The 23,115-nt window shown below is 53.0% G+C and overlaps 2 protein-coding genes across 7 annotated transcripts in view; one reads left to right on the top strand and one right to left on the bottom strand.

Moving 5' to 3' along the window:
- Positions 1 to 188: 188 nt before the first annotated feature.
- Positions 189 to 22,674, bottom strand: MOV10 (Mov10 RISC complex RNA helicase). 6 transcript variants are annotated; one of them, XM_032421362.1, is made up of 22 exons: positions 22,333 to 22,420; positions 11,845 to 11,985; positions 10,596 to 10,676; positions 9,858 to 10,061; positions 9,392 to 9,627; positions 8,945 to 9,203; positions 7,629 to 7,763; positions 6,830 to 6,998; positions 5,906 to 6,060; positions 5,497 to 5,673; positions 5,237 to 5,384; positions 4,668 to 4,826; positions 4,319 to 4,422; positions 4,045 to 4,142; positions 3,731 to 3,947; positions 2,869 to 2,986; positions 2,468 to 2,659; positions 2,152 to 2,226; positions 1,188 to 1,313; positions 1,015 to 1,103; positions 602 to 723; positions 189 to 527 (listed from the first exon to the last, which is right to left on the bottom strand). In XM_032421362.1, exons 4-22 carry the CDS (start codon positions 10,028 to 10,030, stop codon positions 436 to 438), a joined length of 2,844 nt encoding a protein of 947 aa, XP_032277253.1. In that variant the 5' UTR covers positions 10,031 to 10,061; positions 10,596 to 10,676; positions 11,845 to 11,985; positions 22,333 to 22,420; the 3' UTR covers positions 189 to 435. The 6 variants fall into 6 exon arrangements, with proteins under 6 accessions (XP_032277253.1, XP_032277267.1, XP_032277263.1 ...); XM_032421376.1 differs by lacking the exon at positions 22,333 to 22,420 and adding an exon at positions 21,749 to 21,878; XM_032421372.1 differs by lacking the exon at positions 22,333 to 22,420 and adding an exon at positions 20,972 to 21,878.
- The window catches only part of ST7L (suppression of tumorigenicity 7 like), a 123,461-nt gene continuing 122,859 nt past the window's right edge, over positions 22,514 to 23,115 (top strand). The window contains exon 1 of the mRNA XM_032421444.1: positions 22,514 to 22,536. The gene's annotated coding sequence lies outside the window, so the exon portion shown is untranslated. The remainder of the gene's footprint in view (positions 22,537 to 23,115) is intronic.

Raw genomic sequence — 23,115 nt, forward strand, 5'->3', positions numbered from 1 at the left:
GTGGGTGGCTTCCTTGCCACCTCCCACTGGGTTTCCTCCCCCTGGACCTGGGGGCTGGGTTCCTCTCTGGTCGGGAGGGGTATGGCCTTGGGCAGGGTGTGACAGTCCCACCCTCCCATCTGGGGTCGGCCTGGGAGCTCAGGAAGGCCACAAGGCCAGAGCGGGCCAGGCTGAGGAGACAAGGAGGCTTTTGCATAGAACAAGATTTTGTTTTCAGTTTTTCTTCCTCCCCCTACCCCCAATTGTTAGCAGCTTGATGTGTCATTCTCCCCAGCAGGGGAGGGGCTGGAATGGCTTGGGTTGTAAACTCCCTCCCCAGCCTTCCTGTCCCGCGGAGGGGCAGCTCGGCTGGGCTCTGGTTCAGGCTGGGTTCTGGTTCAGGGTCGGGTGGGCGGTTAAGGCTTGGCTGGTGTGAGAAGGCGGTCAGCTGTGTCTTCAGAGCTCATTCCTCCACTCTGGCTCTACTTGCAGGGACAGGCCATCTTCTCCCTCCCGCTCCTGGGGGAGGTAGTCGTGACTTTGGGGCCCTAGAAAGAAAAGAGGTGAGCCTGTCTTCCTTACCTCCTCCCCTAGTGCTGTCCCCTACCTGGCCCAGCCATACCTGAGGTAGAGGGCCTGAGCTTGCTCAGGCCTTGGAGCAAGTTCTGTCCCTGCTGCAGGTCCAGTTTGGCAGGGAAGGGGCACCCGGTATACCCCCCGTTTTCTTTACAGAACTCCAGGAATCTGTGGGGTACAGGGACAGTCACACACATAGAGCTGCGCAAGCCTGGCCGAAGAGCGCTGTTAGAAGCTGGAGGCTAGGCCTTGGTCCTGCTACACCGGCCTGTGCCTCCAGGCCAGTTGCTTATCCTCTGCCAGGTAACTTAAATGGGGGTATTGTGAGGACGAACCGACGAACCCACTGAACAGACCTGCGGATTAACTGAGCCACAAGGAGGTGCTTAATCTAGCTGCACCTGCCCCAGGCTGGAGGTTGTGGCTACCCAGAGGGATTATGGGGGTGGGAATGCTCACACTTTCCAGTCAGGGTCATGGCCCAGGAGGAGCGGGTTGCCCACCACGATGAGCAAAGCCTTGGCCCGGGTCACAGCCACGTTGAACCTCTGGAAGGAAGGAGTGCTAGGGTCATGGGAGGGAAGGACCTTAAGGAAGGAAGAATTCCTCAAACCAGCCACCAGCCCTCGAACCTTGGGGTTCTTAAGGAAACCCAGGTTAAAGTCCAGATCCAGCTGCACAAAGCTCTGGCTGCTCCGGACGGTGGAAATGAGGATGACGCTGCGCTCTTGGCCTTGGAACTCTTCCACGGAGCCCACCTGGAGGGTGAGAGACAGGGCCTGCAGCGTGGGGCTCACAGGGGAAGCAGAGGGGTGTGCCCTGCCTCAGGGAGCTGGAGCTCCAAGGCTGGTGCAGGGAAGTCCCCGGGCATTCGTCGCAGTGGAGGGAGTGGGCAGGAAAGAGAATGGGAAGATTGCCCTGGAAGCTGACACCTGAAGGGGGAATCCAGGTAAGGGGGTGGGGTGCGGGCTAGAAAGGGTTCTCAGCCAAGAAAACACGGCTGCAAGGACTTGGTAACTCAGAGCAGTGGTTTTCAAACTTGCAGAAAGACAATCACTAAGTACTTGTTAAAGACAAACTGGAGGCCTTTAAATCGGAGAGCAAACCCCGGCTGCACGCTAGATCACCTGAGGAGCCCTACAAAAATAGCGATGCCCTGGTTCTGGCCCCAGGTAGCTGTGCCAACCCGCCAGGTGGGGCTCTGGCAGCGGGCGCACTAAAAGCTTTCCAGGTGATTCTTATCTGCAGGCAGTGGTGAGAAGCACCACCTGAGAGTCCAAGCACTGACTGACTCAGAGGGTGGGAAGGGTGAGCAGGGACACTATCACATGACGGGTCAGGCAGGCTGGGAGTTCGGACTTCATCCTCAGGGCAGAGGCCTCAAACCGGCCTGGTGGGTAAGAATCAAGAATCTGGTGGGGTGCTTCTTGGTCCTGGCCCAGAAGGACAAGCCGCCAAGCCGGGATCTGCAGGAGGGAGAGGGCTGGGGAGGGCCCCGCTGTGTCTCAGGCAGTGAGCCAGTGAGCGTGGGGCACCTGGGGAGGTCTCTGGGAGTGGAGGGAAGTGCGGGGAGTGTGCAACAGTGGTGAGTGTCACCTTCAAGTCTTTGATGTCATCCAGTCCCCGAAGCTCCTTGTCAAGTTTGGTGATGCAATGACGGATTTTTTCCACCTGGAAGATGGGGACAGGTGCCTTTCTCTCATTCCATTACCCCAGTGCAAAAGGGAGCCAGGCAGGTGGCCAGGGAGCTGGGGGGCAAAGAGGCAGGGACAGCTGACCTCTGAGCTCTTCTGAGATATGGGGCCAGCAGAGGCCTGAGCTCCTGGAACCTCCACCTAGTGATCTGGCTACGAAGGAGGTGCCATCTGGAGGGGGGGGGTGTCCCACCCTCGATGGGAACTGAGGGCCTGACCTGCTTCCGATATGGAGAGATGACACCCACGCTTCGGGGGCTCAGGCGGGCTTTGCCCTTCTTGGAGGAGGGGGCCAGAAGCAGCTTCAGGTAGGAAGTCACTGTGGCAGCCTCTTCCGGGTTGAAGAATGATGGGCTGTTGCCCTCACGCTCATCCTTGCCCATTACGCCATGAAAGATGATGGGAAAGCCCTGGATAGGGGGTCAGGGGAAACCTTCAGCCAGACCTCCCGTCTCCCTTCCCTTCCACCCCCACACCCATGCAGGCAATGTGGGATCCCAGGCCAAGGTGACAAAGCCTGTGACTTCCACTCAGAGCCGCCTCCTACCTTGCACCTTCAGTAGGAGGGAAGCTGGGGTACAGGGGCGGCAGCCTGAGCCCCTGCCCTGTTCAGCCTCACCTGTCGAGGCAGACCCTCCCAGCGGCAGAAACGCTCTCGGTCCACAACGTCGGCACAGGCCTGCAGCTCCCCTTCATAATAGAGTCGGTTAGGGATATCCAGGATGGTGGGGTGGGACCTGGGAGGCGGAGGAGGAAGATTACTTCTGCCCCACCCTCGGGGTTCCCCCTGCTCTACCTGCTCTGGGTCCACACACATCATCCTCCTGTTGCCCACCCCCTGGACGGCAGACCTGTTGAGCTATGGTGCGCCGCTAGGCACTCAACTGCACGAGGCAGAACCCAACGGGGTTCCCGAGAGCATCTGGTCCGTGGATTTCATGGGCCAAATTTAAAAGGAAAACACAAGAAAGGGGGAACCCATCCTCAGGTTTCAATTTTGCCAAGGACGGACAGTACAAAAACACTGATCATCTACTATTGCCATTATTTGACGAAATAACGTGTTAACTCTAAAAGCAGAAGTAATAACACAACAGCTAAGGCCGACTGAACTCGTAAGTGGGACTTAATCTGAGGAACTCCGAACTTAGGAATTCATCTGAGCATGTTAGGTACATGAACTCCTTGACTAAAGCAGATATACAGCTCTTTAATTTGAGTAACGATTAGGTTTATGAAAAACCGCCTTGTCCCAATTTTGCTGATTTCTCCTCGGACTGCCGGGAGACCAGACAATCCCGCAACACACAGCTAAGCAAACCGCTCTAAAGTGAAGCCACTTGCAAGGCCAGAGCCCATGAGTAGCAGTGATGGGGCCAGAGTGGAGATCCCGTAACCTGGGAGCAGCAGGACCGCAGGATGGAGCCGCGGGCGCGGGGCTGCGCGGGGCGGGTGAAGGCACGGTGAGGGGGCGGGGCTACCTGTAGTTGCGCAGCAGCTTGGTTATGAACTGGGGGTTATAGCCATTGGAGCCCTTCTTGTATAGGGCGTTGTAGGTCAGCAGCCGCTCCAGCAGTGAGTACCCCAGCCCATGCTTCTGGGTCAGCGGGGAGCGCAGCACGGGCCCCAGCTGCCTAGGGTCTCCTGCCAGCACCAGCTGCCCTCCTGGATTGTCTGTTTCCTTGACTTCCATCAGCCCTGAGAGGCGGGGTGCCGTGGGGAGAAAGTTAAGCAGCGGGACCTCCCCCAACCCCATGCAGGGCGGTACACACGCAGCCCACCCTGAACCCCTCACCTGCTATGGCCACCAGACTCTCGGGCTCCATGGAGTGGCCGGCCTCGTCGATGAAGATGTGTGTGAAGTGATCGATGGGAAACTGAGCTGAGACCAACCTGGGGAGCGTCAGGCCGAGCAGGGGTCATATCCGGGCACCTGACCACCAAACGTGAATGCCCACCCTGGCTGGGCCCTCACCCCACTGCCAGGCACTGTTCTTCCCCAGCCCACTACCTCCTTACTTACACACACGATGGACACACACATACACCCACACGCACACACTTCCCACCTGCTGGCCGTGATGAGGGTGGTAATCAAGACACGATATTCCTGCAGCTTCTTCTTGGCGGGAAACACGTAATCCCCCTTCTTTGCATCCCAGTTGCAGCAGGGCTGTGGAGTGTGGAGAGAGGGGGGGGGATCAGCCAGCTCCACCCACCCTCACCCTCACTCTGGGTCTCCCAGGCAATTTTCTTCACCGCCCACGCACGGAAATGGAAGGCCAGAGAGGGGTCCCGACCCACCCAAGCTCCTGCAGCGAGTATCAGAATCCAGGTAACCTCATTTCCTGGCCCCAGCATCTACCCTGAACCTCCCAGCACCTGCCGTCCCTCAGCCCTGCACACTTCTCCAGGTACCTTGATGTCCTCGGGCACCATGCGAATGTCCCTGCTGGGGGCCAGGAGGCGGTAGATGGAGCTGGGCAGGTGGACCCGGAGCCGCTGACAGAGGAGGTCAGCCCCTGAGTTGGACGGAGCGCAGGCCAGGATGTGGGCTTTGGGCAAGTGTTTCACCACCTGGGGTGGGGATAGGCAGAGTGTGGGAAGCAGCTTCTTTGGCTCCAGAGGGAGGGGTAGGGGAGAGACTTGGTTGTGACTCATGTTGGCACGGGGTGGCATTTGTGTCCCAGACCTGAGGGAGGCAGTGACACAAAAGGCAAGTTCTGACCACCCCCCGCCCCCCAGTCCAAGTACGCACTTTACTGCTGGAAACTTGGTGTAGTAAACATTCGAGTCTATGATGGCCGAAACATGATTGGTGACTCCCGAGTCGTGCAGGACCCACCCTGCCCAACAATGCTCAGCGGCCACACGGACTCTTGAGGCCAGCCCGGGGGTGATCAGGGAGCTGGAGGCACCCAGAATCTGGGAGCTGCTTGGTCCCCGGGGGACTCAGCGTAGGCCCCGGGTCTATGCTCAGGCCCCACCTGCTTGATGGCTTCCACTAGGGTGACAGTCTTGCCAGTGCCCGGAGGCCCAAAGATGATGTAGGGGGCTGGACGGGTGGTACCCATGACAATGTACTTCATGGCCTGCAGCTGCTCAGGGTTCGACTCCAGACTGCGGTCATATAGCCTGGCAGAGGGGCCCGAAACAGGATGTCACCTGGTGTCACAAAGGCCTTCCCGACTCCATCCCCAGTGCCCCCCACTCCAAGTAGCCCCAGAGCACCCCTGCCCGGTCTCACTTGAGCTTCACATCTGAGGGCAGCAGCGGGACCCCACGGGAGGCCACGGGAAAGAGCATGGGCCACAGCGGCCAGCGCCCCGTGAGCTCCAGGGCGCGGTGCTGCACCCGCAGGGGCTGGCGGTTGAAGGTAAAGTTCACCTTGAAGGTCAGCCCATCCACAAAGCGGCTCAGGAGGCTTTGGGAAAGGAGAGGGGGAAAGAGCTCCAGTCAGGGGCCAGGACTCTCTGCATCTACCCTGATTTCCAGTCCCACCAGCAGAAGCTGCTACTGAGGCATCTCGGGGTTCCCCCTGAAGAAAAGCTCTGTCCCCGGGGTACCCCTCATCTCAGGGAGAAACACATCTGCTGCTCTGGCCTAAGAAATATCTATACACCCTACTGGCAGCTCATTGTTCCCCCAACACCCACCTCGTGGAAAAGCTCAGCTTGACACGGTCCAGTTCCACCTTATGTACAAAGCCCTTGTAGGTGACAGGGTCCTCCTGATGGGTCTCAGAGGACAAAAGTGCGAACAGGTGGTCACCCCGTAGCACTGAGGGGCGGCTCTCGGTCACCCCGGGAACCTGTGGGGTGTGGACACAAGCAAGCTTCTATCCCAGGGATGGCTACTGGAGGGCCCAGCCGCCCGGCTCTCCAGACCTCCTCTGAGGGACAAGGACTGAGGCGCTGTCCTTCTACCCCAAGACCCAGGGAGCTTTGCTGCTTTCCTCTTCCACCTGCCAGGGCAGAAGTCGGGGGATGAGCAAAGAGACAAGTCTGCCCCAACTGCACAGAGATGCTGAGCCCAGCAGTCCTGGGAACGCTCCCTGAACAATTTCAGGACTTGAAAGCCAGATTCCCAGCCCATCCGTTTGCCCTCTTGGCCAACTCGGATCCTACTCTGCCCTTGAAATCTTGCTCGAAGCTCAGCTACTGCAGGAACCTTTCCCTGCTCATCCCCAGCCCCCGCCTCTCTTAGCTGGTGTCCTCCTCGGCGCCCGAGTGCAGGACTCTATGCTCATGTGTTACTCGGGGCTTATGCGTACGACACTCGACATCTGAGAGCGGGAAGGGATCTAAGAATTATCTAGCCCAGCTCTGTACTTTTCAGATAAGGGAACTAAGGCCCAGAGAGAGCACGGGACTTGCTCAAGGCCGCATAGTTAGCAGTAGCCCTGTGTGGACTAAAACCTAGGCCCTCCCTCCCCATGGCCCTGCTCCGACACCCATCGGGGCAGAGGAGGCCTACTCTGCTCCTTGCTGAGCCCTCTGGGGGCAGGAACATGTTCCCCCCTCAGCCTACGGGCTGGCTGATGTGAGCCCGCCCTCCCTGCACCAGATCCGAGCCCTGACCTCCAGTGTGAGCAGCCTGGGGTTCTGGTCTGCGGGGTCCCAGGTCATGGGCACCGACTCCAGGTCATAATGGCGGATGTCATGCTCCATCTGCAGCTCCTCCAGGTGCAGCAGGAGCCGGAGCTTCACCTCGTAGTTCCTCCACTGCAGGCCTGTCTCCAGCTGGGCCCTGGCGTGACGGGCGGGTGGACGGGAGAACAGGACGGGTCAGGCACCGCACTGCCTGGGAGCAGCCACCCTCTCCTCTCCCATCCACAGCTCTGGGGCCCTGGAAGCACCAGGAATCAGAGACTAGAAGGGCAGAGAAGTGGGTGGGGCTCCGAGGCCTCGGAGCACGGAGCCCCGGCTCTCCACTCCTTCCTTCCGACGCCCCTGCCCCCACCTCAGACCTGACTTGGCATCCGCACCACGGATCCTAGGGCCTGGAACATTCTCCCGCCAAGATGCTCCTGTGACGTACGCCCTCGCCTCATTCAAATGTCATTCTCTGCTCAAATATCACCTTCTCAAAGAGGCCAGCACTAACTGCCCTCCGCAAGACAGCACACCCCATCCCCTTATCTGAAAGTGCAGCTTTACCTGCGTTCTTCGTAGCCCTCAGCACTACATGAAACCATGAGATAGATGCTCATTTTCCCCCACTGCCATGGGCAAGGCCGTCATGTGAATGATTCACCTTGAACAGGGCCTGCTCAGTACGGGAATGAAGGAACGGAGCACAGGAGGCTGAGGACAGACTACGGGGCAGTGCGAAGAGACACAGAGAGCAGCATGAGGGGCGCGGAAGGGTGGCTCTTACTTGATCTCTGCAATCTCCTTTGGGGCAGTGAAGATACTTGTCCCCTGAAGAAGGATGGGGAGCAGCTGCCGGAGGCGAGGGGGTGGGTAGTATGTGCCCAGCGCCATACTCAGCTCCAGGTCATAGCCCTTAGCGCTGCAAGAGTGGGGGAAGCAAAGTGACCACAAATTCAGAACTCTCTCCCCTTCAGAGAGGTGGAGAAGGCCCCTCCCCGGAAGATGCAAGAAGCCCTTCTAGAAAACTATTGCTGAAGGGGGTCAGCAGCTTTTGCCCAAGGAGGCAGAACTCACTACCCGATGAAGCTGCTCATCCCAAGGCTCGACCGGTCTCATTTTTGGAAAGCACCATACTTGGAAACTTTCAAAAAACACATATGGGGGCGCATGGGTGGCTCAGTCAGTTAAGCGTCTGCCTTCGGCTCGGGTCATGATCCCAGGGTCCTGGGATCGAGCCCCGCATCGGGCTCTCTGCTCAGTGGGGAGCCTGCTTCTCCCTCTCCCTCTGCCTGCCGCTCCCCCTGCTTGTGCTCTCTCTCTGTCTCTGTCAAATAAATAAATAAAATCTTAAAAAAGAAAAACCCCACATATGTAAGACACGTATATGTAAATAGTATGGGTATAAGTGATCAGAAAATAGCTAATAAATGAGTAAATAAATCACATTCTCATCATCCAGGGATAACCAACATTTAACTTTTTGGTAGGTAAACTTCTAGACTTTGCCAATTTGTATTACATACATATAGTTTTAACAAAAAGAGCTCAATTGCCTACAGTTTGCTTTTCTAGCTCAGTATCTTGTAAACCTCTAGCCATGTCAAAAAAAGAGGTCTAAACAAATTATAGGATTCCACTCATATCAAATGTCCATATAGGCAATCTATAGACACAGAAGGCACATGCGTGGTTGCTCAGGGCTGGGAGGAATGGGGAGCAAATGGGGTGGCAGCTAAAGGGCATGGGTTCCTTTGTGGGTGATGAAGTGTTCTAAGACGGATCATGGGGATAGTTGCCCTGAGAACCTTTAAATGGGTGAATTGTATGGTATGTGAATTATCTCCATAAATCTGTAAAAAGGAGAGAGAGAGGGGTCTACCACAGGCTGCCTGACTATCTATCATACGATCGAAAATGCTTAGCATTTTTTCAGAGTCACCTGCAACTTTCTTCCCCAACAGAAAAGGTCTCCGAGGCCCAGAGGAGTTACAAACTCACTTGGGAAAGGGGCGCCGGCTCGGGCTCTGGGCTCTTCCCACGGGCCCCCACTGTCACGCAGGGCACCCCAGCCTGGACTGGGTTGGAGGGAAAAGGAGTTACCGATCAGGTCTCTCTCCTTCCTCTATCCGGCTCGTCACTACAGGGTTTCCAGTGATCCGGGTCCGCTTGAAGGGAGTCGTGGGCTTCAGCTGTGCAGCCAGGGGACTGTGGGCAACGGCGGCCAAGAATCGGGCAATGTAGAAAGTACCAGCTCCTTCTGAACCCGGCTCCCCGGGGCCCAGCAGCTCCCAGAGCACCGTGGCCGGGAAGTAGCCCACAAAGCTGGTCTTGCAATGGACATGGAGCTCGTAGCACTCGCCTGAGGGGGACAGCGGAGTGAGAGGGGACAGGGGAAGGACGCTCCCCCAGCAGCCGCAGCTCAGGGTAGGAGCCCCCCGCCCCCCCCACCCAACAGAGGGACAGCAAGAGCGTGTTTCCAGAGGCACCAACTCCTCCCAGGGCAAGCCCCTGTCCACCAAAGGCTCTTTCCTGCGGAAACCCACTCACCGGGGCCCAGTGGGCAGGGGAGCTCCTGGTCTCCATTGTAGAAGGCAAACTGGGGGGTCCGGCAGAGTGGGAAGAGGTGAGTGAGGGTGACAGGCTGGGTTCCTCCGTTCCGAAGCCTCAGGGTCAGCACCTCCTTGCGGTTCAAATCCAGGCGGATAAGGAGCTGCCCATCTCGGGCTTCATGGGGCCCCTGGACTTCCACGTCCACCCCATGTTTCCCGTGAAGATACTCAGCCCTGGGGAGAGCGGGAGTCAAGGCGGGGCTGGGACAGGAGGGGCCTAGAACAGGGGAGGCTGGCGAAGTGCCCGCTGAGCTCAGGAACCCCACCGCCTCTCCCCAGACCCAACTAGCTCTTTCCCTACCCTTCCCCCACTCCTTGAAGGAGGGGGCCTTACCCCAAACTGAGGCCACCCACTCTTCCCTCAGCCAGACAGCTTCCCCCCGCCAACACCCACACCCACACACCTGTCGTAGAAGATCTTGGCTAGCAGTGACTTGTGGTGTTTGCTGATGTCTGACCCCAGCTTCACTCTCCTCTTTTCTGGGAACCACACGTTGGCCCAGCGGTCGAGTCTGAAGAACCTGACCCGAGTCTTGGTGACGTAGGCCAGATTTGCAATCTTCATTCCATACAGCATGGAGGAGAAGCCAGGGGCAGGGGTCCCAAAGCTGCCGGAAGCAGAGGAGACTGGGAAGTGAGGGAAGGCAGGGCTGCCGGGGGAGGGGTGGGGGGGGGGGGGGGGGGGGGAAGGGGACGCTGTCTGCGGGTCGCTCTGTGTGGGACACACCAGCCCTGCTGCGGAACAGGACAGGACCCAGGGACAGAGACTCAGGCCGGGGTCATAGGAATTTTTAATGTTTTCAGGGAATTCAAGAGGACTTCCCAAGACAAAATATGATTGTTTTAAAACAGCAGGTTGTAGAGTGTGCATTTCTGAGGAGGAAAGCCCAGTATTGGGCTGGTGATTTGGAGGACTAAGGGAAGAGAGACAAAGAAATGAAGATTTGCGGGGGCGGGGGCAGAAAAAAAAAAGATAGCAGCAACCCAGCGGAAAGAGCTAGGGTTAAGGGGAAGCCGAGTGAGCTGATTCGGAGGGGTGGACCTGGGGTCCTGCCTGACGGTGAGGAGGGAGAGAGGGGTCAGAGAGAGCACAGATGTCCAGGGTGTGTGGACAAGGTGGCTGATCAGACAGCAGTTTCCACCTGAAGTCAAAGGGTGCAGGTGGAACCCAAGCAGGAAGGGAAAGGATCCTTCTCCAGAGATCAAATAGCTTGGTTTTGTGCCTAGAGAAGGTGAAGACAGGGAAAACTGGTCAGAAGGACAATAACCTCAAGGTTTAGTGCCTGGAATTCAGTTTAGTCAACTCAACACTTACAGAGACCTGTTATGTGCCAGACCCTGCGCTAGGCCCTGGGGGGGTGGTTCAATGAGGCAGGAGACCCAGGCCTGCCTCAAGGAACCCAGCATAGACTGAACACATGGATTCCGGCGTTGCTGCCGGGGGCGCAGCCGAGGAGGAGCACGGAGCCAGGCTGGCCACGAAGGCTTCCCGGGGACAGCGGTCTGAACCGAGTCCTGAAGAAGGAATGGGTGTCAACCACGCACGAGAGCTCGGAGCGCCAAGTGTGAGCCAAGGTGGAGGGCTATGCAAGAACAGGTGCAGGGGGTCAGGGGGACCTCCCACTTGGCCCCTGGCCGGGTCACCTCGGGCTACGTCACTTCTTGGAGTCTCACTTTCCTCCCCTATGGAACAGGGATAAGGACAAGTTACCTGGTGGGGTTGCTATGAGGGTTACATGAGGGACGGGCGCTGCGGTGTCCATCTAGCCCAGCGCCTGGCACATAAGGAGATCTCCGTAAGGTGTGCTACGATTAGTATTACACACAGCCGGGGGGCACTACGGTGAAAAGGGCGGGGTGGGCGGGGTGGGCGGCAGCAGAGGTGGGCAGGGACCAGGTCACATAGGTTGGCATGCCAGGCCAGGAAGCCTAGACTTGACCCTTCCCCTCCTTTCCTGACAACCAGGAGCTGGGGGGCATCCCCACATGTGACACATCCAAGATCTGGAGAGCTGACCACCCTCCCTCGGTGCGTTCTAGGGAACGCAAGCAAATTCGTTCGTAAGAACCGTGGTAATCCCTATTTAACTTGGAAGGCTAAAGCAGCATGGTCACTCACTAGCGTGTAACGAGATCATTTATGATCCGCACCATTCCCTGGTGCCCCCTGCCTGTCACTCTGCCCCTCTCCCTTCTCACCCCGAGCAAATGAGACTGATACTATTCGGAAAACTTGTGAATCAGCTCTAATTTGTTTCAAAGAGATAATAAATCATTTCGAGAACATAACAGAAAATGCTCAGTAAATGTTACCTACTATTATTAGTATTCATATTAGTAGTAATAGTAGTACTAAGAGTAGCAGTGGTAGTAGGAGTAGCAACAACTTACTTTCAGCCCACGGCAGAGGCTACACTGTGGTTACAGAACCCCCGCGGGTGGTGGGTTTTAAGCAGGGGAGTGGCAAGATCTTATGTGCATTTCAGATCACTCTGGCATCAGGATTGGAGGATGGATTTGCTGGAGGCAAGACTGTAGGCAGGGACACCAGTTAGAAAAAGGCCATTGCAACAGTCCAATTAAAAGATGACAAGGGCCTGAATGAGGTGGTGGTGAGGACAGAAGAAGGGCCAGATCTGATAATATTTAGAATGTAAAATCAGCAGAATCTGGTGATTGACAGGAGCGGGGAATGGAAGCGGGGGAAGACAGTGCTCAAATCCATGGCTTGGCTTCCGGGACCATTCCTGAGATAGCAGGTAAAGACAGGAGGAGGAGAAGGAGGAGGCTGGAGGGCCGACCATAACGTTTGGATTTGGACATGTTCAGTTCGAGACTCCTGTGGTCCAGAGGCAGCTGGCTCCAGGAGTCGGAAACTGAGAACTCAGGCCAAAGTCAAGCCTGAGTCTGGCCTAACACTCAGGAGTCCTCGGTGGTAGTTACAACCATGGAGGTGTGTGGGATCTCCCCAGGCAGTGTGAGTCCTCTGAGAAGAGTCGTGACCTGGACAACCCAGGGAGGAGGAGAAAACTTCCTAAGAGAGGGAGGACAATCAGCAGGAAGTCTCCACATCAGGTATCAGGCTCAAATGCTGCCGCCGAGAGGTCCAGTCGCAAAGGGACAGAAATCAGGAAGCGTCACTGTCATTCACCAGGGCCCCTTGGTAAATTCCACAGATGGAGCACAAACTCAAATGGCAAGAGAAGCCAGGCTCCACGGGCATCTTCCCTACCTGAGCCCTCTCCGGCACCTGCACAGTCCCATTTCTGAGCCATCAGTGGAAGAAGGACTCACGTCCCTCCTAACTCCACTTAAGGAAACAACAGTGCAGGTGCTGTGAGATGCAGCCGGCTCTCAGCTTACTGCTGGGGAGCAAACAGGGCTCTGAGGGGCCTGAGCAAACCTGAGAGCGCATGCCCTGTCTCGGGTTGGGGCCGGGGGGGGGAGGTACTCCTTGCTACTCATCTCCAGACAGCTGTGGCCAGCAGGGAATGGAGGCCCAAGATGGCCAGATCTTTTGGCTTTTAAGAGAAGCCCAAATCAGGGCGCCTGGGTGGCTGAGTTGGCTGGCCGTCCGACTCTTGGTTTCGGCTCAGGTCATGATCTCCTGCTCCGGAGAGGGAGCCCCGTATGTCAGGCTCCCCGCTCAGTGGGCAGTCTGCTTCCCCTGAGCCCCCTCTCCCCACTCGAACACACACACTCTCTCTCAAATAAATGAATCTTAAAAAGAGAGACAGAGAGAGAGAAGCCCAAATCAAAATTTGAATGTGAAATCTATTTTTGGAAACTTCCGCATGGGCCCGAGGGCAGGAGGAACTCAACTTTGCAAGTTTTGCAACTTCACTTCCGCCTTGGGTACTACCACCTAAGTACTTCTCAAATTACTCCCCATGCCTATTACCACTCCTCAAATTCCCCTACCCCTGGTCTAAGGCGACAGCCATAACAAAAAAAATTTTTTTCCATCAGAAACTTACTACATACTTGTGGAAAAAAAAAGTCCTAATTCTTGTATTCTACATCTAGGCACCTAGATTTCTAGGAAAAAAGATGAACACATCCAGATGGCCAGATGAAAAGATGTTCCAAAGGTAGAGAAATGCAAATTACAGTCGCACTGAGACACCATTTTACTTCCATTAGACCGACAAAAGTGGAAAATAGAGCATGTATTACTCTTGGGCATATGTGCAGAAGTGGGCTCTTGAACATTGCTGGTAGAAAGGTGAAGTACGACAACCTTTCGGGAAATAATCTGGCAACATCTCCGAACATCTGAAATATAGGTATCCTTTAACTCAGGAATCACATTCCTGGGAAGGTATCCCATAGAAAGAACAGTGCCTGAGGATCTGATCCAATAATATTTAGAATGTAAAACAAATGTAAAGTAATTAATGTAATGTAAAGTGAGGATGCTTACTGCAGATTTATTCAGTGGCCGAAAACTGGAAACAAAAAAAATGCCCATCAACAGGGAGATGGCTGAATAAATCGCCAATGCCATGGAATACTAGGCAGGGGTGAAAAAAAACACATCACACCTACCCAGATGGCTAAAATTTAAAAGCCCGACAACACCAAATGTTGCCGAGGACATGGACACACCAGAACACTCCTGCATTGTCAGAGTATAAACTGGTACAATCCCTTCGGAAAAAGGCGCCGTTTCATGTCAAACTAAACATATGTCCCAATGTTCTGATTTTTAACGAAAAGAACATTACGGGTGCAATAAAAATTCATTAAATAATGCAACCGTAACACCTAGTACAGACCTAGCACTGGTATTTATCCAATAAATACTTGCTGGCAGAATGAGTGAAAGGATTATCAAATAATTTCAGACTATGCTTTTATAGACAAAACAGATGACATTGCAAACACTCAACCACTCTATGCTCTGACATAGAGCACTCTGCTGGGCAGGGGCCTGGGGTGTTCCATGTCAAGTTCTATACATGGTCCAAACTTGGACATATATGTAATTATATAATAGTATTACATACCATTATAAATATAATAAATATATAATTTACATAATCCTTTACACATACTGTCCAAACTTGGACACACATACAATAATATATGAATATATATATAATAACTACACATATAAATAAATATAATATATATATAAAGGGAGGCAGGTAGTGGAAAGGAAGGAAAATGAAGACCATGACCCGGTCACACTACTTTTAGATGACTACGTACATTTGGAATTATTAGTTATAAGCAAAAAGAATAAATTAAGGCTGACTTAAGTGATAAGAGCTATTTATCAGTAAGTTGTGGGGAAGTTGAGAAATGGGCTCAGGAAACCGGCAGGAACCAGGGAGGGCTGAGAAGCCTCATCCTAGACAAGGTCACAACAGAGGATGAGTCCAGCTACCAACCACCAAGAAAGAAGTCAAGCAACTTGCCTAAGATTTAAAAATAAAAATAAACACATATTTACCCTGTGACCCAGCAACTCTCCTCCCAGGTATATCCCCATGTGAAATGTACAAGAATGTTCACAGAGATTTTATTCAACATGGCCCTAAACCCCGAGCAATGTTCATGAACAGAAGAACAGATAAACAAACTGTGATTTGTATTCAGAGGAAGTATAATAACTCAGTGATAAAAAGAAGCTGCTGATGAACACAACATGGATGAATCTCAACCAGGCTGGCTCAGTTGATTGAGCGGGCGGACTCTCTACCTTGGGGTCATGAGTTCTCACCCCACGTTTGCGGTAGAGTTTACTTAAAACAAACAAAACATTATGCTGAGTGAAAGGTGGCTTTCACAAGAGTGCATACCTGGGGCGCCTGGGTGGCGAAGTCGGTTAAGCGCCCGACACTTGGTTTCAGCTCAGGTCATGATCTCAGGGTTGTGAGATCCAATGGTGGGCTCAGTGGGAAGTCTGCTGGGAATTCTCTCTCTCTATCTCTGCCCCCCTTCTCAAATAAATAAATAAAATTTTTTTTTAAAAAAAACAAAAAACCCCAAGAGTGCATACCTCTTGATTCCATTAAATGAAGTTCCAGACAAGCACAATCTCAAAAAAAAAAAAAAAAAAAAATCAGAGCAGTGGTCTCCTCTGGGTGGGTAAGGGTGAAGACCAACCAGGAAAGATGAGGGAAATTTTGGGGGTGATGTCATGTTCTATGTCTTGATAGGGACTACACAGGATGTATGGATTTGTTAAAACTCATAGAATGGTACAGTTAAAATGCGTCCATTTCACGGTCTATAAGTTTTACTTAAATTTGGAACTCTTACGGTTAATAATAATCATGCTGAAGTGTTTGGGGAGAGGTGCACTGAAGTCGGTAACTTACTCAGAAATGCATCGAAAATACTAAGATGGATCGATGGACAGGTGTGCAAAATACTAATTAAGAAATCTAGGTGAGGGTATATGGGGGTTTGCTGTACAATCATTTCAACTTTTCTTTTTGTTTGAAGTTTGTCATAATAAAATGTTGGGGAAAAAAATCCCAACGATGTATTAGAGGTCTACCAGATGATCAGGAATGATTTCTGTGATGTACTGCTGAGTAAGAAAAGCAGGATATGGAAAACGCAGATAGCATGATCCTTTTTATTTTTATTTATTTATTTTTTAAGATTTTATTTATTTATTTGAGAGAGAGAGAGCATTAAGCAGGGGGAGCGGCAGGCAGAGGGAGAGGGAGAAGCAAGCTCCCCTCGGAGCAGGGAGCCTGACTTGGGGCTCAATCCATCCCAGGACTCTGGGATCATGACCTGAGCCTGGGCAGACACTTAGCGACTGAGCCACCCAGGTGCCCCAGCATGATCCTTTTTAAGTAAAACAACCCAAAGAACACCCTGGTTGATATCATGAGTTTTCTGAGCATGGGGCAGAAAGTGGAAATGGAGGTGGGATACTGATATGGGGAGGGACCCACAATAACAAGGATATATTATAATGATCCCAGAGGGGGCAAACCGAGAGGTTTGATGTACATACGGGTGCATAAAGAGATAAATGATGGGGTGGACACCCAAAGGATCAAAAAACTTACTAACACAGAACATTAAGGGCCCTCACTCCCAACTACCAGTTTAACTGTTTGAGGTGTATTTTTCTATATGTACTTTTTTATATAAAGACTTTTTTTAAAAAAAAAGATTTTATTTATTTATTTGGCAAAGAGAGAGCGCACAAGCTGGGAGAGCGGCAGGCAGAGGGTGAAGCAGGCTCCCTGCTGAGCAGGGAGCCTGACGCAGGACTCAGGCACCCCTAGACTTTTTTTTTTTTTTAAGTAGGCTCCACAACGAATCCGGGGCTTGAACTCACAACCCTGAGATCAGCACCTGAGAAGAATCTGGGGACTGCTGCTCTAGGCAGAAAAATCTTACCTTTTACCTTTAATTCTGTTCTACTTAATGATGAAAGGAAGAGAGAATGAAAAATGAACCAAAGTGAAAAGGATATGTTAATATTGTACCTGCATCATGTAAAGCAAAACGTGGTTGGCTGAACATCATAAGTAGCAAATAGAGGAGTATATGAGTTTAACATATATGGCTAATATTGGTGAGGGCGTTGTTTATATCATCTTAAACCAGAGATATTTTCAAGGCATAAAAATTTCAAGACATTTGGGGCGCCTGGGTGGCTCAGTGGGTTAAGCATCTGCCTTTGGCTCAGGGTCATGATCCCAGGGTCCTGGGATCGAGCCCCGTGTCGGGCTCCTTGCTCAGTGAGGAGGAGCCTGCTTCTCCCTCTCCCAGCACTCTCTGGCTCTCTCTCTCAAATAAATAAATATCTTAAAAAAAAAAAAAAAAAAAAAGATCTGAGATCAAGAGTCAGACACTCCACCGACTAAGCCACCCAAGTGCCCCAAAGACTTTTTTAAGCACACAAATTTTTCCTATGTGCAGCACACTCTCTCCTGCAACAGACTTCTTTCACCACCATGGACATCCTTCTCGGACATTTTACCAAGCCACCTCGCTCTTTCCAATGGCTCTAAAGGACAGCACAGTATGAATGCAGGTGGTGTGTTTCACTACTTGTCCAGTGATAGACAGTTAGGCACCTACAATTTTTGGCTATTTCAGATGTTATAATAACCATCCATGCACAAAAACTCTTGTAGGAGATTCATGGGACAAATGCCTTCAAAGCAGAACTTCCGGGTCAAACAGAATGACTCTTCACAACTTCGGAAAGTTCTGCCAAACCGTCCTCTAAACGGGTTGTACAAACTTAACGTTATCACTGACAAGAATTTGAGAATACCTTTTTCCCAGACCCTAACGCCAGAAATCTTCAATCTTTTCAACTTTTGACAATCTGATAAACAAACAAACAAAAATGGTACCTTGCTTAAATCTGCATTTCCCTGATCACTGACAAGTCGAGGATCTTTCCTTCTGTTTGTTAGTCATTTGGGTTTCTTCCCCTAAACCAGCAGGAGTTATCGCCAAACACAAATTGGATCATGGCCCCCATTCATGACTCCACGGTCTAGAAGATGGAGTCCAACCTTTTAAATATGGCATACTTGGATCCTCTGCATAACAAGGATAAAGCTAACACAGACGCCATCAACATTTATTGGACACTCCTGAAGTCCCTGCATGCATGATCTCATTTAATCCTCACAACCAGGTAGCAACTATTATTATCCCATTTTAGAGAAGAAGATACTGAGGCACAGGTCCTCACGTCAATCCCTCCTCAACCCTCAACCGTACCTCGGCCATTCCCAACTACTTGGATCACTCTCCAGACTTTCCTGTCCCTGTGGGCCTCCTCAGTCTGTAATGCCCTGCCCTTGGCCCCTGTTATTGTATGGTGAACAATAATGAATCTTTTTAGATGCAGTGCAGGAAAAGCAGCTAGAGGAACGGCATTTCGGAACAAAATATCAAATCTGGCAACGATCTTAAAGGGACATCTAGTTCTGTGTTTTACAAACTGTGAGTTGCAACTCTCATTAGTGGGTCAAGACCAGGATTTTTATAAAACTGAAGTAGAACAGAATAAAAAATATCAGAGGGCAGGGAGTGAGACTCCTTACTGTTTCAAGGACACACATTGTTCTGTGAAAGCGGAGCATCCCAGGCCCCGAAGTAAAATGTATTCTTTATTGCCAACAGAGGTCTAACCACCCAGCCATTCTCCACGCCAGAAGCATCTTTCTACAACCCTGAATCCGTCAACTCCTACTATGAACTTTCTGTGCTTTCCTATTTCTGTTAAGATTAAAAGTAAGCAAACAAACAAGGCCTCTTGGCAGCGGGCAAGGTCCTGCCCCATGGGGCCCCTGCCTCCCTCTGGCCTTCCCGTGACGGTCACGGAGTTCACGCTAAGCTCGTGAAGGTGCTACTCCCCCTGGGTCTGGAATGCTGTCCCCTTCCCCCTTACGTCCGTGAACTCCCGTTTATCTTTCCAGATTCTGTTCCAACATCACTTTCTCCCAGAAACCTCAGATTCCTAGACCAGGTCGGGGCTCCGAGTTACACACTCCAATCGCGTCCTGGACCTTTTGTTCCTAGCACTTATCACAACCGTAATTAAATAATGATGTTTCACTGCCGCCTCCTTCCTTAGACAGGTCCCTTCTGTGCATCTACAGCAGCTCGTGCGGTTTTGCTTTGCTCACAGGAAGCATTCGGCCAAGATTCGTTGAAGGAAAGAATGAGTCTCCTGCCCAAGTTCCTGTCATGAAACTTCTCGTGACACCCGTCGTTCCTCCATACGACAGCCCCCCAACCATTACTGTAGTAATGACAGCTACCACTTCCAGAGCCCACGCAACAGGCTTCACAACATAAAGGCTTTTACCTAGGCCATAGCTCATTTTGGCCTCACCCAACCCTCAGAGAAGGGCATTCTTTTAGGCACGGTAACAGGAACATTTAGATAGCTGTTCAAAATCCACTGCAAAACTCGTAAGTGGCCCAGCCAAGATCTGAACTCCAGCTATCTAAACCCTATCCCAGCCCGTGCAGGACTCTGTTTCATTTGTCCACACATCTGCCACCGCCCCCCACCCCCACTAGACTACGATGAGAGGCAGGAACCCAGGCACAGGCGCAGAGCCTCATTAAACATTATTTGCTAAATAATGACCAACTTGGCAGCGAGCATCACAACATCCTGAAATAACCTAGCTGGCCCCTCCCGGCATAGGAAATCTCCCTAGAATTCCTGCCAGGGGGTGACTTGCTATAGCTCTCGGGCAGCCCATTCTCTCGGAGATCAACTCTAGATCAACTCGACTTACTAATTCAATTCCATCTGCCAGTACTTACAGAGCATCTACGACCTACCCGGGGACTGCCGAAAGGTGCAAATGTGACCAAACGCCTGTCCCCACCTTCAGACGATCTGACAGTCCGGTCGGGGAGCCGGCCACATATGAGCTCCAGCACAACACAATTGGGCTATATAACCTGGCTGTGGAGAACGAGCGCCGAGGGCCCAGAGGAAGCAGCAGTGAATTCCCACTGGGAGGACGAGGGTTGATGTCACAGCATTCCAGCCTGGGTTTAAAGGATGCGTTAATAAAGTTCTCTCTAATCCTAACAGAAATCTCCAGCCACCAGGCCCGGGGAGGGGCGGGGGGCATGTTGAATGAACCTAGTTCTGCCTTCTGGAGTGTGACAGGTATAATCCTCTCCACCATGACAGTCTTCAAAATATTCAAGGATTACTACCTTGTTCTCTCCAATGTCTCTCTTTTCAAGCACACATTTCTCAAGGTTGTTTTTTTTTTTTTAAAGTAATCTCTACATCCAACACGAGGCTTGAACTCATGACCCTGAAATCAAGAGTGGCATGCTCTACCAACTGAGCCAGCCAGGTGCCCCCTCTTAGGTTTTTCTGACTGGGTCTCACGACAGAATATGAATCAACATAGAAGCTTTTTCTCTTCCTCCTCCCGAGTATTAACACTACCTCTAGCCTTCAAATCCAAGGCCAAGGTCAATGTCACCTTCTCCATCGAATTCCCTAATTACAGGAGTGGCTTCTATTTGCATAAGAAAACACAAAATTCCCTAATAATTACAGGGGGTGGTATCTTATTTGCATAAAAACAAATGCATATAGTAAAAATTACTTTTGAAACCCCTTAAATTCACCCATGATGTGCATTACATCTGGTTTTCCGTATATGCAGTCTGACAGAGCCTGTTTTTCCCCAGGACTGGAACATACTGCGTAGCTTTGGTTTAGAGCTGATAAAAAGACTCTCTCCTTGACCCAACTTTAGTCAGGCTCCTCTGAACCCCCTTCTCGATTAGGCCTCAACCTTGCCCCCCACCCCTTAATGTGTCCTCTTAGTAATTTCCCATCCACTGACCCATCTCTCTGCTGTTGGCTATCAATTCCCAGCTGTCTTTGCTGTGTTGGGAGTAAAGCTTGCTTTCCCCTACTACAGCAGTCTTAAATAAAGTCTTCTCCACCAGTCTAACAAGTATCCAAAGAATACATTCTGTAACAGAGCCAAAAGTAGTTGACTTGTGTTCAGAACCACGCTGTACTTACATTTTGTGAACATAGGTGAATTCAGGGATGTGAAGGGCTGATAATGTCTCAGTTGTAACTGCTCTTTCCTTAATTCTCTTCGGCAGAGAGAAGTATATTCCTTATCTCTATTATATTCCTCACGTTATTTGACCATTTATGATAGTATCTTGTATGCATGCATACGCCATGCCTTTATTATAGCCTCTGGCTCCCCTGGGCTCGCGTATTATTCATCTTTAGATTCCCCACAGTGCCCAGCACAGGGTGAAGGTATAAACAGGTCATAATCGTTGCCCCTTTCTCAGATGTTGCTCGAGCCTGTTAATGTCCCTCTTAGAATGTGACACTCATTACTTGGGGGAAAAAAAAATCCAGATATGATCTGGTCACTACGTCCTCCCCCAACCGAAACCACACTTCTGTTAACACAGTCTACCACTTCTTTGACTTTTAGCGGCCACACCGGCCTTCTGGTCTGTTAAAACCCAGAGCGTTTTTCAGGAGGAAAGACAGGAAGCCGACATCCCCACCACCCCGTATTTATTTGTGTAAGTCTTCACATTTATCCCTGTTAAATCGTGTCGTGGTTTTCGGCCCAAGGCTGCAGCCTGCTGATAGGTGCTTCTGAAGCACAATTCTGTGGTTTGCCAGAAAGAAGTGTCTGATTTTCACTTCGATGCTAGCCGGAAAAGGGGACCAAACAGCCCGCAGCCACAGGGGGAGAAGGGCCTCCAGGAGGCTGGCCCTGGGTCTCCATGGAGAAGCCACAGGTGCTAATGGAGGTTTGGTACGCACGTAGTTTGCGCCCTTTTCTTCTTTGCCGAGCTGCCCGAGATTCTCCCTCCGACCCCGGCTCTCCTCAGCTCCCCGGGATAGCGGACCCCCCCTGCAGCAGCCCCTCGGCAGCGGGGCGGGGGGTCCCCGCAGAGCCCGCGCCAGGGCCGGCCGCCAGCGGCAGGCAGCTCCCTCCCGCGGTCCCGCGATGCCTGGGCCCCCCTCCCGAGTTCCCCTCCCCCCACGCCGAGCGCAACCGCCCCCCCCGCTCCCCGCCCTCCCCCCGCGAGCGGCGCGTGAGCGCGGGACCCCGCTCCCCGGCCCGGGCCGCCGGTGGGGGGGGGGGGCGCGCGGGCTGCGCGGGAGGCTCTGCGCGGGGACCGGGCGCAGGGGCCCGGCCGGGCAGAGCGGGCGGGCTCCGGGCGGCGCTGGCGGGGCGTGGGCACGGCGCGGGAGGGGAGGTCTGCGCCGCCCCGGGACCGGCTTGCGCCACTGGGGGAGCTGCGTCCCACCGCGCCCCGGGGCGGGAAGGGTGGCCCCGCGGCGGGGGTCGTGGCGGCGAGCTGGGCCCGCGAATCTGGGCCGGGGAGTGGGCCGGCCCGTACCTGATCTTGAAATCCCAGTTATAAATGGTCCGCAGCCGCTCGCGATCTGTCTCCATGTCCAGTCCCCGATCGACCAGGAAACTCTCGAAGCACTGGCCCGTCTCCCGGAGCTGCCGGCAGCTGAACTTACTGGGCATCGCGGCGGCGGCTGCGGCCCAGGCAGGAGGGTCCGTGGAAATGAAACTGAAAGTCGCCGCCGCGGATGTAAGTTGGCGGCCCTGGGATGCGGGTGCAGCAGGGGGAAGCCCCCTAACTCTGACCCCTGGTCCTGCAGGCTCCCTTCTCCCCACCAGGCTTCCCTCCTCTGTTCTTTTCCTACCTGAGCCTTCCCTTCGGTCTCTCCGTCCTATCCCCTCCCCCTCCTCCCATTAACTCTTTCCTAAGGAGTCTGACCCCTCCCTCAGGGCCCTCCCCTTACCCCAAGCTCCCTCCCCTGGCTTCGAGCCAGAATCCGAACGTGGCTACCGCCTGGGGCCCCCCGAGCCGCCCTGGCGGACGTCCGAGCCTCAGCTAGGGCTACTCCCACGCCCACCCCCCAGGGCCTCGGGACTTAGTGAAAAGCGGGAGAGCAAAGGGCAGGGACTGGGACCTGGGTTGGCTGCAGCTGGGCTGGGGCAGCTCATCCAGCACCTCCCCCAGACTGCTAGGGACAGAAACCAGTACGGAAGCGAGCGGCACGCCCCCCTCCCCCATTCTCCCTCCTCGGGCTTTTCAGACGCAGGGAGGAAAGCATAAGAGCCAAAAGTTCGGGGGAAAGAACCAAGTGTCTCTGAGATAAAGGTG

Source organism: Phoca vitulina, unplaced genomic scaffold, assembly GCF_004348235.1.
Source record: "Phoca vitulina isolate PV1807 unplaced genomic scaffold, GSC_HSeal_1.0 scaffold2, whole genome shotgun sequence".
Taxonomy (NCBI): Eukaryota; Metazoa; Chordata; class Mammalia; order Carnivora; family Phocidae; genus Phoca; species Phoca vitulina.

What these genes read in the sequence shown, in the direction of transcription:
- MOV10 (XM_032421351.1), bottom strand. Translation starts at nt 22,469, where the DNA reads ATGCCCAGTAAGTTCAGCTGCCGGCAGCTCCGGGAGACGGGCCAGTGC. An exon ending in CCAGGCTGCTCACACTGGAG is followed by an intron (nt 6,061 to 6,829) that starts GTCAGGGCTCGG and finishes CACACCCCACAG; the next exon opens with GTTCCCGGGGTGACCGAGAG. An exon ending in ACCCTCATCACGGCCAGCAG is followed by an intron (nt 4,143 to 4,318) that starts GTGGGAAGTGTG and finishes GACGCTCCCCAG; the next exon opens with GTTGGTCTCAGCTCAGTTTC.